The sequence below is a fragment of the Rhinolophus sinicus genome, linkage group LG04, assembly GCF_036562045.2.
Source record: "Rhinolophus sinicus isolate RSC01 linkage group LG04, ASM3656204v1, whole genome shotgun sequence".
Classification (NCBI taxonomy): domain Eukaryota; kingdom Metazoa; phylum Chordata; class Mammalia; order Chiroptera; family Rhinolophidae; genus Rhinolophus; species Rhinolophus sinicus.
Window position 1 is genome coordinate 14,919,410 of NC_133754.1, and position 18,976 is coordinate 14,938,385.

At 36.1% G+C, this 18,976-nt stretch overlaps 1 protein-coding gene across 6 annotated transcripts in view; it reads left to right on the top strand.

The window, feature by feature from the left end:
* Window positions 1-18,976, top strand: part of TDRD3 (tudor domain containing 3) — a 133,981-nt gene that overhangs the window by 78,628 nt on the left and 36,377 nt on the right. For all 6 annotated transcript variants that reach the window (XM_074329351.1, XM_074329352.1, XM_019750792.2 and 3 more), the window contains exon 11: window positions 16,600-17,450. In XM_074329351.1, coding sequence (XP_074185452.1) covers window positions 16,600-17,450 — 851 coding nt within the window. The remainder of the gene's footprint in view (window positions 1-16,599; window positions 17,451-18,976) is intronic.

Genomic DNA, 18,976 nt, shown 5'->3' on the forward strand with positions numbered 1-18,976 from the left:
CAATTTATTTAATTGCAAATTTTCCTATTTGATAAAAGCACAGAAGAAAATTTTAATTGTTACATTTCAAAAACACTGAATAGCAGCTTTAGATTATATCTAACTGTATAAGTAATAATGCCAAACTTGTCCCCCCAACTTTACTAGATAACAGATTCAGCGATGAAAACATTGTTATGTTGGGGAAGTTGTAATTATATAATCTTATATAATGTCTTTTGATGTGAAATTGGTCTAGCTCTTCTTTTTCCATATATTATGTATTGTATCAACATATTCACACACTGACTGAATAAGCTCCCACAATGTGATGATGTATTTCTTTCTATGATATATTCTAGTGATTAACATAAATATTGAAAAGAGAGGTAAGTATATTAATTGCATGGAATATGGTAGATATTTTCTAAAATAGTATTCAAAATATGATTCCAAAAATTAAGGGAAATATACTTTTAAATTTAATTTTCACTTTCAGATGTATTTTGAGTCAGACTAAAAACTCAGAGATAAAATGCTTTATCACAAATTTGAAATGTCCCGATTTCAAGAAAACAGAAGCATATTTGCTAGATAGAAAAGGCAATATATTATTATTTTGAGAAAACAAATGTTTGATATGGACAAACAAAATTTATAAGCAGACACGTGTAAGAGCAGTATTTTCTTGTTGATAAATAAAGCATAATATATGTAGGTTTTCTATTGTTGTTGAACAAATTACAACAACATCAGTGGATTAAAACAATGCAGATTTATTTTCTCATCATTTCTGTGGGTCAGGAGTGCAGGTACAGCTTAGTTGGGGCCTGTGCTCAGGGTCTCACATACAGAAATTAAGATTTCAGTTGGACTATGATCTTGCCTGAGGCTGAGGTCCTCTCACAGGTTCACTGGTTGTTAGCAAAATACGGTTCCTTGAGGATGTAGGACTCAAGTTCGCCTTTTCTTGCTTGATATTGCTGGGGGAGAGCTTTTCACTGCTAACGGCCTTCGGGTCCTTGCCATTTGTCCCCCTCCACAGGCAATTCACCAATTTGTTTGCTACTGCAAAGCTAGCAGGAGAATCTCAGCTGCTTCTTTAAATCTCTGTAACTTTTTGATATTTTTGTCCCAACCTCCCTTTGCACTATCCCAGAGATCCTTCGCTTTGCTTTTATCCTTCGGATTCCCTACATTTGCTGTGACTCCTGTAGTCTCCTAAATCATAACGCGGTTGAGACTGAGAAAAGTAGGTCTCCTGTGACCTGTGGGCCTATATTAGCTTCAGTTCTCACAGAATGCAACCTGTAACAATAAAATGAAGTACTATTAGCATTCCACTTGAAAAAAGTTATCAAAGTTAATTAAGATACATGACAAGAATAATACACTCAAAACTGAACATCAGTGTTAAAGAGATTCACTTCTGAAGGGATAGAATTTATGAACACATCTGTTAATAGTGGATATTGTTTTAGTAGAATGCATATTTATGTTGCTATTATTAATATGACACAGAGTCAGCTGGAATGTGAGAAAAATATGGACATTGTAATAGTATTCTAGAACCTTGATTTTCACAGGGAATATATAGCCTGTCACCTTCATAAATTCCCAAATTCAAGAAATTACAGATATTTCTAATATTTGTACAGGCTCTTAAATTTTATACACATTCGCATGTTCCTGTGATCATCCTAACCCCAAAAACCTCCTCCCCGCTCCCCCAACTTACATTGTGGTTTTCTGTTCTACTTGATGACCTTTATTCTGGAGAAGCAAACTTTTATTCTTTCTTAAAAGTACTGTGTGGGAAGGCCGGCTCACCAAGATGGGAGGTGGGCAGAAGGCTTCTTAGAGGAGGTGGCATTAGACAAGGATGAGGAAAAGTGTTGGGGGAAGGGTGTCCAGGCTGGAAGGGATCAGCGTCCCAGATCCCCGTGCCAGTGAGGGTGTGGGAGGGGTGGAGATAGAAGGGGTAGGCTGGAGCCAGATCAAGAAGATTTTGTCCTAACGAGTTTTTGTTTTATCCAGATGGTAGAGCAAAGCCATGGAAAGGTTTTTGGCATGAGAGCAATGAGGTTGGTTTGGTGCTTTCAGAAAATTTCTCAGTTGGCAAGGTGGAAAATGGGAATGAGAGTGAAGTGAGACTACAGTTGTATGTGTCATGCGTAATTACTCATGCTATAAATAGTAGAACAAAGGGTGCTATCATTTCTTTATTGTAATTTTTAAAAGCTTTCATCAGAGGTAGTTGATCATCACCTGTACTTTTCTTAGAGATTTTCTCTTACTAACTTTTTAAAATTGTATCTTTAAATTGGAGTCAAACATAATCCTAGTTGACATTTTTATCAATTTTCTGAAAAAAAAAAAAGGAGTTGGATTACATTGTTTAATGAGCGTAATCACTAATTCAAGTGTTCCATGTGATATGTAATGACTTGATGTCAACTTGGGAACATTCAATTGATCATTGTGTGATAGCGTTGTGTTCCAAAAGGCACTTATATGTAGATCTTTTTGAATTTGGTTTTATATTTAGATATTATAATTGGTGGCTAGATTATCAGGCCAACTCTAAAAGGTCAGTTTTTATGTCATCATATATCTTAAGTTTATCAATATGTCATTTCAGTAATATGTAACTACCATTGAAAACAATACCCACTGGGAACATGTATGTTAAGTTTCAACATGGGACAGAAGGAGTAGGTGTGCTTCTTTGCATTATGATGGAAGAAGCCTGGGTTCGTCAGAGATAGAGAAAGGGATAGCTTGAGACACTAACTTTACTGTTTAACTTTCTACATCAGAATAAAACGAGGGTAACCTTAATTTGTTCTGAATGCGGATTAAAGACATTGTGAGAAAGGTGAGAGAGTAACTCTCTTAAAGTCATACTCATCTACTATCCCCTTGTTCATGTAGCTCATTTTGTAAATTAAATGTGTTATCCGTGTTATTTATGCTTCTTTATATTTTGTGTCAAATTTTTAGAAAGTAGAATTGAAAGTATGACGCAGTTATATAAACAGTAAACACTTAGGAAAATTTGAACAGATTTCAAATAGAGATTATTTTTATGAAAAGGATAAGATTTAAATCAAGCAAATGTAGGAACAAAGAGCTCATCCAACATTCACAAATGCTGGACATGGTACTAGATACCAAGCTTCCTTCCCCTTTCCAGGACCCAGCGTGATTATCTGACTCTCAGTCTTTTGGGCTTGTTGGTAATTGAGAAGAGCACTTCTCAGCTAGTTGCATCTGTGTCCTTTCTACTTTCAAACTTGCAAGCTTATCACTTTGTTGTATGACTTCTTGAAGGCAGTAAGAAGTAACCAACACTTTCCATCATCCTGACATTGTCATTCCAAGTTCTCTAAGGCATGGGCCTCATTAGTTAGTGGTCTCAGTTATAAGACAATAGGTTTAGCTGCACAATGAGGAGAGCCAGCTTTCTGTGAGGGGATGAGGAGACTCACTACTCTACACCCTTGCTTTTCTAAACAAGTTTTGCATTTCAGGTTCTGTCACTTGTGTCACCCTGGCACCAATTCCAAAACGAGTTTGCTTTAAGTTGTAGGCCACAAAAGTCCAATTAAGCGGAAAAGGAATTTTTTGGCTCACGTAGCTGGAAAGTCTTTCTTTGTCTCTGAATTCTGCCTTTTTTGTGTGTTGACAGACTGTCTTCATGTGGTAGAAAAGATTTCCCAGGTAGCTCCAGGCATAGCATCAGGCCAACATATAAGGCGGCATAATGACATATAAAGATATGCAGGTAAAAAGACATGTCTCAATTTTGCAAGCACATTTTCTGGGAAATTGTGAATACCTTTCCTCACATGACTGATTCCCCAAGTTCCTCTGAGTCCCACTGGGGATGTTGGCTTTGGTGTGTGTGGAGTAGCTGAATTAGAAGCTCAAAGAGACTGGGAGAAAAAAGAATTACAGCTATTAGTGTCAAATCTCCATTCATAACACAGAATAAAATGTAATGAAAACTATTTCTCAGGAGCATGCAAATGGTCCTTATATCTAGGAGACAGATAGAAAAAGACTTTCCATCTCCTTATGTCTGTATTTGCCCCCTTCTTAGTCAGGAAGCGCAGGACATCTTAATTGATTTCATCAGGATTGTATGTAAAGAGAAAGGCATAGTTCCCACTAGTTCCCAGGGTTCAAATACCAAAAAAAGGGGAGAATTGGACAAGGCACTGAAGCAGAGAAATACAACTGATTCTACCACTAACTTAACTCACAGTTCTTGTATTTACTAGTTGTGTGTCCTGGGGCAAGTTATACAATCTCTTATATTTTAATTTCTTCTTGGGAAATGGGGAAATAGTAATAGCACCTACGTAAGTTACAGGGTTGTTGAGAAGATGAAATTAGATAATGCATCTAAAGTGCTAAGCACAGTGATTGACACCTAGGCTTCCATATAACAGTAGTTCTTGCCACTGCCACCTTTACCACCACTGTCACCACCACCATTCTCATAACCACCATCATCATCAGCAGCAGCAGTGGCAACGGCAGCAGCAACGGCATCCCCCACTGGCCGTCTCCATCCCCACGACCCCACTCCCCCACTCCAGGTCCCCAACCCTCCACTGACTCTGCAGAGCATTATCAGTGCGTCCTCCATATTGCAGTCAGTGACCTTTCGCAATGCAGACTTGATCCCATTGCATCCTCACTTAAAATAATGCATTGACTCTTCTCATTGGCTTAATCAAATTCAGACTAGACTGTATATACTGTTTTATGGGATCCATTACTCTATTTCCTGTGGATTTTGGAAGGGTAGCAGTTGGCTAACAGTACTGCATAATTTCAAATTTTGCATAATATTCAGGTGTAAATGATATATTTGGATGTTAGCAGATAAAATAGTAATAGTTGATGGGTAATTCACATGAAGTTGCAGGCTTTTGATAGTTATTTAAAGGTGTCTTTTTTGTTTTTGTTTTATTTTCTTTTAATCAACTTTCAAGTCAGTTTAAATAGTTTGCAGGGACTGCAGGAGGGAAATGTGATGTAATGGTAATAGCTTAATTGGAAAGGCAGGAAACTGGTCAGTGAGAGAGAGTATGTGTGTGTTAGGCGAGATGTTCTTGTGACGGGTTTCCTCAAGAAAGGATTGTCCATGTACTGACTATGGTGGGTACTTATGTCCAATTGCAGCCCATTTCCCTGTGCAGCTGATTGATTGACGTTGATGGTGGAGTGCCTGTTTGTAGGCCAGGGATTAATGTTTGCTGAGTGAGTAGCCATAAGCTGTAGCATGGCAGACAGAATGTATAGTATCTACACACTACTTGTCACTTTCTCTCTGTTCCTACCCATCTCTATGACCTTCCCCATCCTTGATGTAATTTTTTTCTTATAAGATTGATTTCCTTCCTATTATTCCATTATTTGTAAAGTGCAAATTTTCCTCAAATTTCTAGGTAGTGCTTTAAGCTTGACTTGAATTAATTGTTCCCAATTCTGTGTTGTGGATTTGTTACCTCAACAGTGAACAGTCTGTGCCAGTGCTGCCTAGTGTCTGGTCACGGGCATGACAGATAAGTACTCAAATTGAGGGAGTAGCAATACTCCCTCTTAACGATTTGACGGGCCTCAACATTTGTTACTGCTGCATTTTATGAAGGAACAGTCAACAGCTGATGGGAAATTAAAATCAGAAAGCACAAGTACAACAGACATCCTGGTCCTTTGCTAGTTAGTTTGAAATTCTCTGCTCTGTGTTGTTAGGACATTGGCGTCCCTAGATTTACAACATTCTGCCAACACAGCACCTGACACTTTACTTTTGCCAGGGCAGCGAAGGCAGGTAGTTTAAAGGTGTTAGACAGAACACCAGGTGGGAAGTGAAAATACACCACGTGCTGCACATGTAATGTCCTAATTATGAATGTAAATTTAATAGTGATTTGAATTTGCTAATTAGTTATATATAGAAAATTATGTGGATTTAGGGATAACTTGAGTGAAAAATTTTAAAGGTAATATATAAAAAGTCAGTTAAAATTAGGTTATATATTTGAAATATACTTTTTAAAGCATGTCTTAGAACAAAGGGCATTTTAAAGATAAAAGCTGATAACACAGTTAATTAACTTTTGGTCAAGTACTATAGAAGTGTATTTTTTCCTGTTGCGTAGGTGTTACCTGACAGATTTGGAAAAAATTAAAAATACAGGTGACGAAAGAAAAGGAAACAGCCTATAATCACATCATCATATTCTGTTTTTATTCCGATTTATGAGATCATATTTACATAACCTGCTTTTTGTCCTAACAATGTAATATTGTTAGAACAATATTATAACAATATAATATAACAATATAATACAATATAATATATAATATATAATTACATTTCTGTGTAATTATATATTTCCCTCATCATAATTTGTAATGGCTGAATAGTAATCGATTATCATTCCATTTATGTTGTGATTTGAAAGTTGTTTCCAAATTTTGCTATAACAACAAAGTTCAAAATAGTTTTTTAGTTAAATTATTTACATATTGATGGTTATTTTTTGAGGTAAACGTATGGAAGTTAAATTACTTGACATACATATTTTTAAGATTTGTTAACCATGCTATCAGTTGTGATGTATTCTTAATTTTCCTTACTTATTTTATATATATATGACACATATATATAAATATATATGTGTCATATATATATGTATATATATCCTCAATTAATGATCCATTCATTTAAACATTTATTGACCATAAAATAAAATAATAGGTGCCATTTATTGAGCATCTGCTATATGCCAGGAACCTGTGCTAGGTGCTTTGCATGCTATTAATTCATTTAATCAGCTGCACATAGAAAATATATGTATGTTGTTATTTCCATTTGACAGATAAGTAAATAGGTTTGATGTGATAAAACATCTTACCAATAAGAAGTAAAGGACTGAGATTTGGATCCTTAACTGACTGATTCCCAACTCAGATCAAGTACTATAGAAGTGTATTTTTTCCTGTTGCGTTTCTAAGCACCTGTTAGGGTTTTGTGTTTTTTTTGTTTTTTTGTTTTTTTTTGGTGGGGGAGAGTGGAGGGAAGAGCAATAAACGGTTTAATTTTAAGATATGCTAAGTTTTAGAAATCATGAGAGGTATCAAGCAGGCATTTGAAGAACAGGTAGAAACGTGGGAGTCAGCCAAAGACCCGGAGATGGCAACTGCCAAAGAAGTAGGAAGAGTATGAGAGAAAGCTGAGGAATAAGCATGGAAAGTGTGCATTTGGTTTACATAACACCAGCAGTATGCTGGTGAATGTTTAACAACTCGTTCTGGGAGAAGGGGGCAGGCAGGGGAGGGATACCCTGAGTTTTAGCTTTTGCTGATGTCTGTGGTATCACTGTTCCCACTATGGCTGATTTCCAGCTATCAACAGTTTAACATCCAGCTTGCAGATTTTCTGAAACCGTAATAGGTCTCGTACGAAGTTCCAGCTGACTCCAGCACACCACTGATACGAGATCTTGACAAAAACAGTGTCAGTGAAGTGGGGTGGGGGTGGGGGGGTTAGAAGACAAGCTGAAGGATATCCAGTAGCTAAATGTTTCATGGACATTAAAATGATTTTGAAGAGAGTGGTCAGAAAGAACATATTTAATATAGCATGAAAAAGTTATGCTATAGGCTTGGGCTGACGGGTGACTTCTCTTCCTGCCGATCACATCATAGTCTTAAAATGTTGCATTTTATTTTTATAATATAGACAGGGCATCATTTCATAACCACATGTATTTATGTGTACCTGATAGGAATGCGACATAGTCACTGATTTTAAGCTTTGTAATCTAAGTCAGAATGCCTACAGAATAAATTTATAGAGGACGTAATTTTTTATAAAGGGAATGAAGTATATAAATTTTGAGTTGACAGGCAAAATTTTATAGCCAAAGAGTTTTGTGACCATTAAAGAATATATATATAATATCTAACGGCACTGTACACAAAAAGCCCTGATTTGTAGTTGACAAAATTAATAGAGAATTTTGAGTTGAAAGAAATTATGGATAAACTGGCTTTATACAGACATAGGAATATTAAAAAGTGTTACTCTTCTGCTATAATGGGAATTCTTGTGTTAATCGGTTAATACCATCTTTTTGTAACAAATATTTTACCGATTTGTTTTTGTTTTGCTTTACTTGTTGAATGATTACTCAGCAGTAATTTTAGCTGTTCTACTTGAATTAGCTTATATTATACATTAGTAGATGACCTCTTGTACCATGGTACATTTAAAAAATAGTATATTAGCCCAGAAATGGACATTCCTTTGGCTTTTCTTTTTTAAAGTTCTCTTTATTTTCATTTTTCTACCCCAAGTAGAGTGGCTTCACATTTCACTTCATGTTTTGGCTTCAAATTGTTAAGAGTTCTCAGTTTTGTTTTGCTGTAGGTTTGTGTGAAATGTGCAGGAATATGTGTTGCAAAGATAATGTTGAGTCTAAAATGATCATACTCACGATCCTGAAAAATACTAATCAGCTTGGAAGAAAAGATCACACAAGTTAAGTTTAATTTTTTGCACTCAACGAATGCTTCCCGTCTGACAGTTTCAGTAGTCCTGGCACGTCATCCTTTCAGTTTTTACAAGTTTGATAGTAAGTTACAGTTTTGTATGTTTAGTTGATTTTTTTCCAGTATATTTCCTTCAATAAATATTAATATTTGAGTTAAAGCGAAAACAACATAAAGTTATTGTTTCTAAATGGTTTTTGACCCACAAGTTTAGTGCCTTATATAAATGCCCACTTTATCAATGAGCGTGCTTTACTTGACTTACTTACCTGAGGCCAAGGTACTATTGAACTGAAGGCATTAGTGGTAGTGGGTAGTGTGGGAGTGATGGGAAGACGGTAGTGCTACATTTGGTTAAGCAGTTGTGTTATTTTATGTCTAGGATATACTGGGAAGATGAAAATAATGCAATCTGACGGGTGTTTTCTCAGAAACACAGAAGTGTGACTGGCAGTGTTTACATATGATTGTTGGTTGGAAGGAAAGAAAGGAGTGGTCCTTTATAGTTTAGGATCTCAGAGGATTAGGAGTTAGAGTCTAATGACTCGTTTAAGATGTAGCAATTAAAAGGAACATGACAGGCTCCACAAAGTAATGTCGCCGGGCCCTGTATCCTCATTTCCTGTTTGAATTCTCCTTAATTGAAGGAAGAAGTCATCGTACCCATAGAGACGTGACACAGCTAATATTTTTCCTCTTGAAGTTGTTAGGGAAACACAGAGAATAAGGATTATAGGAGATTTTGCTACCAAGATAATATGAGGAGACAGTAATTACAAATGAGCTTTATTTTCTTTTAATTGTTTTTGTCTTCACAAAAGCAGTGCACGTTCACTCTGGGAAATAGTGAATGGTTATTTATTCTGTCCACAGTATTAACCTGGAGCTTTCCATGGGCCAGGAACTGTGTTAGCAACAAAACACTGTTCAGAGATCCTACAGTCTAGCAAGGGAAAGCGATCCAGGCAGTTCTGTTTGTGCTACTATTGTGTACATTGTGTGTTACCATGGCACCGAGGAAGCGTGCCTGACTCAGTCTCTATGGGGATGGGGAAGAAGGACCTCCCAGAAACAGTGAAATCTAAGCTGAGGCCTGAGGGGAAGCTAAGGGGAAGACACCTGGGTCGTATTCCGGCACTGTGCAGGCTTGGATGCACATGGGGTCGCGATACACTGAAGATGCTCAGAACAACACTCACCTTTCCACCAAGAAGAAAAGCTTGGTTTTAGAGTCACTGTCGGTACTGATGGAAAAAAAGGTGAAAGCATGGCTAGAAAAGCCCTCTGAAGAGAACTTTACAGAACTTGAGTTTAATGTTTTTAGAGGTGAAAGAGACGTTGAAATGAATCCAGTGCAATATTTTAGGTATGAAATTTGTGGTGTAACCATATTCCTGTAATTTATTTATAAAGAAGGAAAAGGAAGAAAATCAGCTAAGTTAAACAGATGCATTCTCTTTAACCAATCGATTTGTACAAGTAATACAGTTTTTACCCCTGGCAGATTTTTTGTTAATGATGATCCTAACGTGCGTTCCGGAAGCAAATGCTGCCGCTAACTCCCAGTTCCGAATGATTTGATGGCAGTAGTATAATGGCAGCTTTGTTGAGGAGGGCGGTATGGCAGAATGCTTAATACCTGCCTCCCGACTCCGTGATCCCAGCTAGGTGTGTAACCTTGGTCAAGCTTCTTCAGCTTCCTGACATGTAAAGCGGGAATGTTATAGTTGTACCTTGAGAGAAGCTCACTGGGTCTTCTAACTGTAAGAAATTTTACATACTCACTGAACTAAACTTTTTTGGGTGGCATTTGTAAGGACCAGTTTGGACTTCGCACGCCTATTGAGGGTGCCTGGGAGAGTGACTGGGCAGTTGTATCGTTATGTCTCTCAGTTTCTTAGCATTCTCACGATTTCTACGTTTATAGCAGCAATGATCTTATCATGCTTTAGGCCCTCTAGTTTTTTTTCATTGACTTTTCTCTCTATGTTCTAGTAAGGTGATTGGGGACACTGCAAGATTAATTCTCTAAATATTGAATATAATATATATGTTCATTTGTGAGCCTAGTCTTAAGTTTAATGTGTATCATAGTTATGAAAGAATTTAATGAGAACAGGAAAACAACTTTATATCTTTGAGTAACTAATGAAGGAAAAAGTGCCATGTCCGATTATAACTAATGTTAATTCTTGTGTCCATATTTTTCTGGGATTTGGTGTTTATTTTTGATTTATAATGGACATCAATTTGGGGGTATTGGTATGTACAACCTTTTTCTCTCTGAAATTAATAATTACTGGTGATTACATTTTTATTTAGAATTTTACCTGCAAAGGTTTTTTGGTAGCATATTGCCTTCATGAAACAAGTTTCTAGCCCAGGACTTTGGTAGGTGCTATTCTTTCTCGGACTACTCTTCCCTGCCGTCATTGCATTTCTTCTCATTCTTTAGGGCTCAACTGAAGCACCACTTCTTCAGAGAACTTTTTTGCCTAAATTAATGTACCCCTGCTACTCCCAGTTTTATCATGACAGTTTATATATTTCCTTCTCAGGCCTTATCACAGTTCTAAGCTGTGTTATTTGTTTCCTTATTTGTTTGTTATCTGACTCTTCCCATTATACCTAAAGTACCACCAGATAGAGAGGTGATGGTTCTTACCTACCGCTTCATATGTAATGACCAGTGTTGTTCCTATCTGCAGCTGGTGTTCAGTAACTATAGTGTAGAGTAACTGAATGAAGGAATGAGGAAATAGCATTATCCCAATTTTACAAGGCCACACAGCTGCTCAGTTGTAGGACTGGATTTCGGTCCAATGGTCAGTCTCATTCTAAAGACCCTGTATGGATGCATGAGAAAAACAATTTCACAAATATTTTCAAATTGAATCTTCACCATAATCCTGTGATAAGTATCATTATCCACACATTACAGATGAGGAAACTGGGGCTCTTTGTGACTGTCAAAGATGCATCACTGGGAAGTGGGAGAATGAATTTATTTGGTCTTGAACTCAGTGTTTGTATGTTGTGCAATGTTTTTGTAATCATTTGAACTCAGTCTAAGTCTGCCCTAATGTGATTTGATGTAAATCTTTCTTACAGCAAAATGGAAGAGCACATTTTCTATCTCAGTGTTGTACCCTTAGCTGAGTTCATGTGACAAAGCTAAGCAGGTAGTAGTTTTGAACTTGGAAGCTTCTTCCATTCCCATTGTTTTTAGTAATTATATCTCTCTTTCAGCAAACATTTGCTGAGTATTATCTATTTTCCTGATTCTATTGTGGGTAGGCACTGGAGAAAACAATGCTGTGTGAGGCTTAGACCGACCCCATCCTCAATTTGCTTAAAATGTAATAATATTTAAAGTACCCTCCTTTACAAAAAAACATGCAATATTGAAATGAATGAGATCTATTCATTGACTTGGAAACATGTCCATGGTGTACAGTTCATTTAGAAAGTATATCGCAGTTTCTGAGATGTGCATGAGTGCATTTTTTATAAATAAATAAATTGTACAGAAATGCATCTGTGTGAATTATATAAAAAGGAAGAATAACTTCTGAAAACGTTCGTAGTGAGTATTCCTAGAAGTAGGTTTGGAAAGGCAGAAAGTAGAACTTTCATTCTGTACATTTTTCTAATGATAAGATTAAAAGTGATTTTTACTTTTTAAAATATATCTTATCATTTTTTAATATAGAAACATTTAGAGGGTGTATAGAAGAAATTTTACCTGGAGAATGTTTATAACAGATTTTAAGTGAAAAACAGTATTAGAGTATGATTTTGATTTTCTAATATATATAAATTTTTTCTACAATGAGACTTTGATAATTTGTCAATAAACAAGTTTTTACTAAAGCATTCCTTCTTCCCTGTTTTCAACAAGAAAAAAAGAAACAAACAGAAAAACTAAAGCAAGGTAAGACTCCTAACTAAAGGTGGGGGTTGGTGACGGTGAAGATGTGTAAATAGGGAAGCACCTTATCATCCAAGTGTTGGTTCTTTTCCTGATGTAATTAATTTTGTTTATTTGTATAATTCTAATTCTAAGAATCATGGTAATAACAGTGACAGATACATTTACTGAGCACTTCTTAAAGCCAGGTCCTGTTCTAACTATTTTACAGGGGTGTACTTAATCTTCTGAGGTAGGCCCTATTGTTTTCCCTATTTTTAAGATGAGACACCTTGCTTAAGGTTAAGTAACTAAGTGGCTGTCATATCCCTACGCTGTCCCTCTCCAGAACCTGTTCCCTACGCACTATGTATGCTATCTCTGAGCATCAGTTGTGAGCTTCTAAAGACCACTCCAACTGTTAATAGGGGTTTTAGTTTTTTCTGCATGAAAGAAAAAGAGATTATTAATTTTAGGTCAGGATTCTGACAGTCCTAGTACGCAACTTAATTTTTCAACCCATTAGGGATTGTGAAAGAGCTTTTGTGATTTCTGCATCTCAGAAATGAACAGATGTAGGTGATAAAATTGTAGCTAACATGTTGTTGGTTGCATTCTGTTTTGTTTCTCTGGGTAGGCGGCTTGGCGTGGTGGAAAAATCATGGGCTTTGGCTTCAGTTAGATTTGAGTTTAAATTCTGGCTTTGCCATTTTCTAGCTGCTGGCTTTGCTTTGTTTCTTCACTTATTAAATAAAGATGGTAATATGGCCCTTCAGGGTGGTTGTGAGAATAACATGAACTAATGTAGGTAAAAATCTTTAAAGTGAAGTCAGGCACATAGTAAAATCTTAATAAATATTAAGTTACTTCTTCAGGTAGATGTCTCAAGATAAAATGAAGAAACAAAATGTCCTTTTCTTCTATTATAAAATGGGGTTATAACTGCAACTGGAGAATTAATATTCTGCAAAGAAGTATTAATATTTTCAGATGCCTGATTAATTCAAGTACATTTTTATATGCAAACCCAAATAATTTGTGACAATTAATAAATTCATTCTTAATGATTCTTGTATTTCTAATCATAGTGATGTAAAATATTGTAATCAATTATCTCGTAAACATACATTTTGAAATTCATGATCTGCTGTCATTAGGAACATTTTATCACAAGTCAAACTAAACTCAGGCCACATTCTTTGATTGGTTTTTCATATGAGCTTTCATCACTTTGATCTTTTAGATGTTTTCACAGTTCTAGTAATTTTGTGATGAATTTTTTTTAATCATTTTTTCTGATCTTGCTTTTTTATCCCCCTATTTAATATTAAATGTTACCAATTTCTATTTACAGTTTTATTTCATCTTTTCCCTTCAGGTCATTGAAAAAAATGGATGCATTTTCTTCTGTTGTTTATGCAGAAAAATATCTCAGTATATTTTTTATTAGAGTGATTGTAGACCTGGCCTGTGGTACTGATTAGTCTTTTGGGTGGTTTGGAATCACCATGCCCTTTCAAGAAGGGTAGCAGAGAGCAACTAGATTATGACTAGAGGTCTGAGGAAGGCTTTCTTTTTGATTTGGGATCCTAATTTACTTAAAATCATCTTTTCTAAAGTTTAGTAATTGACCATATTCTGTTATTTTTTAATAGATTAGTTCAGTTCCACTACCAAAGACACATGGTACTGGGTTTAAGGAAACCTGAAAATGATGAAACATTTAAGTACTTTCCTTTCTTGGGTTATTGTTATTTTATTTTGAAATGAAATAGATATATATGAAAACTATGATTTTTAATAAAATACAATTTTATCCTCTTCCTCACTGAGTTTATTTTTTAATGAAATTCTTATTTAAAACAAAACAAAACATTTTCTTTATAGATTCTTCTCTCACTATGTTATCCCAGCACAATAATGGAAAGGAAGTATGTTCATTATTAGTAAAATTGTTTTATTCTGTAATCTAACATATAATTGTCGATTAAATCAATTAGGAAATCATTACTTTTTCTTTTAGAAGAGCTGTAATCAAATTCTCCCACACCTTCCAAGCCTGGCTGCAGCCCCATTCTGTATACATGGTTATCCAGACCACCATCTGTCATCCAGGAGACTTATTCTTGTGATGACCTAATATATTTGTACTTTCTGACTATCATAGACATCAGAGGTCCTAATGGGAATAATAAGACAAAGTGATCCCTAAACACTGCAAATCTAAAATGCTGACTTCTCATATATCTATTCAAATCTAATTGATAGCAAATAAAATACTTTCATATTTGACTTACTTTGGAAACTGAAAAATGTCTTCAATTTACTATACAAGGGACTTCACCTCTCTCTCGTACATAAACTTCATAACATCTATACCTTAAGACTACTGTGGGGACTCTGATAACGTATATAAAGTGCAAATGTGGGATACCTGTTACATTGCAGATAGTCAGCAAGAGGCAACTGCTGGTTTTATTCTCTAATAATGACTGGAACAAATGCCACGCATATATGCTTTCTGCTAAAAATGCTCATTTGTGTACTGCTTATATTCACTACTATTCTTGCGTCCCTAAATCTTTTCTCCTGGATAATAAATAATGTGAGTAGAAACTAAAGGTGACCATTTTTCTTCTCTCTAAAGAAAAAATGAATGTTGACTGCCATTGTTAAAAACAACGTATCTGTGTTATATTTATAAAGCAGATCTTGGGAAACAGTGATTTTTTTAAAAAAATGGCTCTGTAAATGGTCTTGGCTAGTGTTTGCTATCTTGCGCATTTGAAAAATCTTTATTCTTTGTCACCATTAATGGGTGGTTCGGCAGGATATAAAATTGTACTCAGAGAATAATTTTCCTTTATTTTGAAAGACATTTAAAGCCTGCTAGATTGGCTTCTAGCTTCCAGTAGTTCTGTTGAGAAGTTTTTTTGCCATTTTGAGTCTTGATCTTTAGTCTGTGACTTGTTTTGTCACTTGGAAATTTTTAAAGGTCTTCTCTTTATCCCTGTTGATCTAAACGTTTTATGTGGTACCCTTCTGCCTCCAGTGGGTGTTTGGACATGTATGGAGACAATTTGGGGGTCTTGGTGACTAGGAATGCTGGGAGAGGTTGCTTTGGCACTTAGTGCCTGGATGTCAGACAAGTTAATTTCCTTGTAATGCAGGAAACAGTTTCCCCCAAAATGTCAATAGTGTCCATGTTGACAAGTATGGGGAAATATAAGAATAATTCTGACCTGCATATTGATTGTGAGGTATGACAAGAGAAATAAGACGTGTATACCAAAAACCAATGAATATGTTTGGAAATAATGTTACAGATGTGCTATGTGAAACAGTGGCAGAAAAGTGTAAATGACATGGTACAAATTGAAATAGAATAAAAATCATTATGTGAAATACAACCATTAAATTATCTACGAGTATATATTTGCCATGTTACTGCTTTGGTTTCTAGTTGGAAGTTATCTGCACTATTGTGCTGAATCATAGTTTTGACCCCTTTTTTCTGTATTCCCAAGTTGTACCTGCTTTTAATTACTTTTATAGGTCAAGGAAAGTATTAACTCTTTTCTATAGTAGGATATCTTTTTGTAATCCAAACACTTAGCAATTCCAGATCCAGAAAGATTTGAGAAATAACATTTTTGCAAAGGGTAGAACTTGCCTGGCGACAGTCGCTATCCTTCTCTAAATTTGAGTGGAATTCAGAAAGGAGTTGAGCAAAGGTTGTACTTGTGCCATTTCACAGCAGCTTCTGACTTAGCACTTTGCAGTTCTGTTTCATTAATGTCCTGCTGAATGAATTACCAGAATTGCATATGCAGATAGCTATATTATAAGAATACAAACATTCAGTGATAAAGACAAATTGCTTTTAAATTATCCGCCATTTTTTCATGGTTCATATCATTGCTTTACTTAACTAGTGTGGCTAACTGAGGAAAATGTACATTAGAAAACAGGACTCCAGGAAGCAGAGAGGGATGAAGGTAATGAGGTGGGGAGATAGTGAAAATAGGAGTTTGACAATTTTGCAGTAATCGTATCATTTTTAGGGATTTTAAAATAAGTATTAATGCAGAGTCATCATTTTAACATGCATTCAATATACTTCTGCTTTTCAGAACCTAAATCACAGCCACAGCAGCTCCATCAGGGACAACACAGGTTGTCGAACACTGAGCAAAATGGAATCAAAGAGAATAATCAGCCAAGATACCTTCCTCGAAATGACACCAGACAGCCAAGAAGTGAAAAACCTCCTCGTTTTCAAAGAGACACCCAAAATTCAAAGTCAGTTTTAGAAGGCAGTGGATTACCTAGAAATAGAGGTTCTGAAAGACCGAGCACTTCTTCAGGATCTGAGGTTTGGACTGAAGAGAGAATAAGGTGTGACAGACCGTATTCTAGATACGACAGAACTAAAGACACCTCATATCCTTTAAGCTCTCAGCACAATGATGGTGCTTTTAAAAAAAGAGATAATTCTATGCAAAGCAGATCAGGAAGAGGTCCCTCCTATGCAGAGGCAAAAGAAAATCCACTTCCTCAAGAATCCATAGATTATAATACTCAAAAACGTGGGAGAAGAGAAAACCAAACAGCAAATCCTGATCACTTTTATGACAGGAAACCACGAACAATAAATAATGAAGCTTTCGGTGGTATAAGGATTGAAAAACATTTTAATGTAAATACCGATTACAGGAATCCTGTCCGAACTAACAGTTTCATTGGCATTCCAAATGGAGAGGCCGAGATGCCACTGAAGGGGAGGCGAGTGGGACCTATTAAGCCAGCAGGACCCGTCACAGCCACACCCTATGATGACAAAATACTTTACAGTACTGGGCCCAAAAGAAGATCTGGGCCGATTAAACCAGAAAAAGTGCTAGAATCATCTCTTCCTATGGAGTACGGAAAAGTGTGGAAACCTGGCGATGAATGTTTTGCGCTGTATTGGGAAGACAATAAGGTATGCACGCTATAAAGGTATTATATACGAATATCACTAAATGTAACAGTGAGACTGTAGTGAGACTATAGAAAGCCATTGCTTTGGGACTGTGAGTTTTGTTCTACATTTATACATTTAAAGTCTTTGAACAGATTTATAGATATATAATTTATAAAGGAGGAAAAACAAAGTACTACTGTTTTTTTATGGGTGCTTGGAGAGAATCAGTCCCATGCGATGTGTTGAGATTAGGTTTGATTTTAGCTTGTATATCAGAATAGTATTATAAAAGTGATTAAGTGAAGTTGGTAAGTTAATTCACCTATTAACAACCAAACTATTAATGTTTGCTTTTCTTTCTAGTAAGGTTGTACTGGTTCGCTGACGATTTCAAAGAACTGGAGTTCAGGCCAGGGAATGTGGATGGATCTTGTAAAAGGTTGCTGTAGGGCCTGGGATCAGGAACCAGGCCCCACTGTGTTCAGTGAACGATGGGTCGTGAGCAGAGTGTTAGGTGCTACCTGATGGTACCAGCAGGGAGAGGTTCAGGATGGTATAAGTAGGTGGCATACTCTTAAGTTCTTTGTATACGTGTGAGATAATACCTTGTCTAGAAGCATCATCTCTATTGTCAAGTTTTTATTCAAAGCTGAAAGGAGGGGAGGAGGTAGCCCTAGCCATGTCTTTTCTTTTTTTCCAGAAAAGCAAAAGCCTTTCCAGAAATACCGACAAACAATCTCATTAGTTGGAACGATTTTACATGGCTACTTCTTGGCGATTAGGGAGCTTGGAAAGCAAGTATAGGTGTTCTTTACTATTCAGACTCTTATTCTTGCAACTCAGACCACTCACTTTCCAAAATACAAGATTTGATTTGGGCAGTGGGGGGTTACTTATGTTTAGCTGTTTCTCCCTCATGGTAGAGACAAGAAAGTGTAAAGTAGTTGGAAATTCAGTGTAGGTCTGTAGAGTTAAGGATGTATTTTAGAGTAGACCTTGTGTCAGATGCTTCTGTGAAAGGCTGATTAAGATGAAGATGGGAAAATATTTTGTCATATTGGACAGCGTGGGGTGGTTGGTGACCTTGAAGAACACAGGAAGTAAGTGACTGGAGTTCAAGTCTTACAAGGTTTGAAAGGCGTGGTAAACGACTCAAGCTTTCTGTTAAAATCCCACAGGGATTGTGCCCTAGCAGTAAGTACAAGACTACTGCAAACAAGCTCTTACAAAGTCTAAAACCAACCATTTGCAGGATCAAGGATGTCTGCTTGTACTCGGTCTGCCCGCCAAAAGAAAACCTAGTGCTCTTTTTGGGAAAAAATAACATGTTCTAGAACCTCTTCAATTTTTTATCTGTAATGTCTGGCATCCTATAAAATTATGAGACATGGTTAAAAATATACAGAGGGTGCCCAAAAATATGTATACACATTTTAATAAAGGAAAACTGTATTAAAATTGTAATACTCAATATATACCAATAGCAAAAGATGAATACAAGTCACGTTTGACTTGTGCAATTAGAAGAGGTGCTCAAAGTGGTT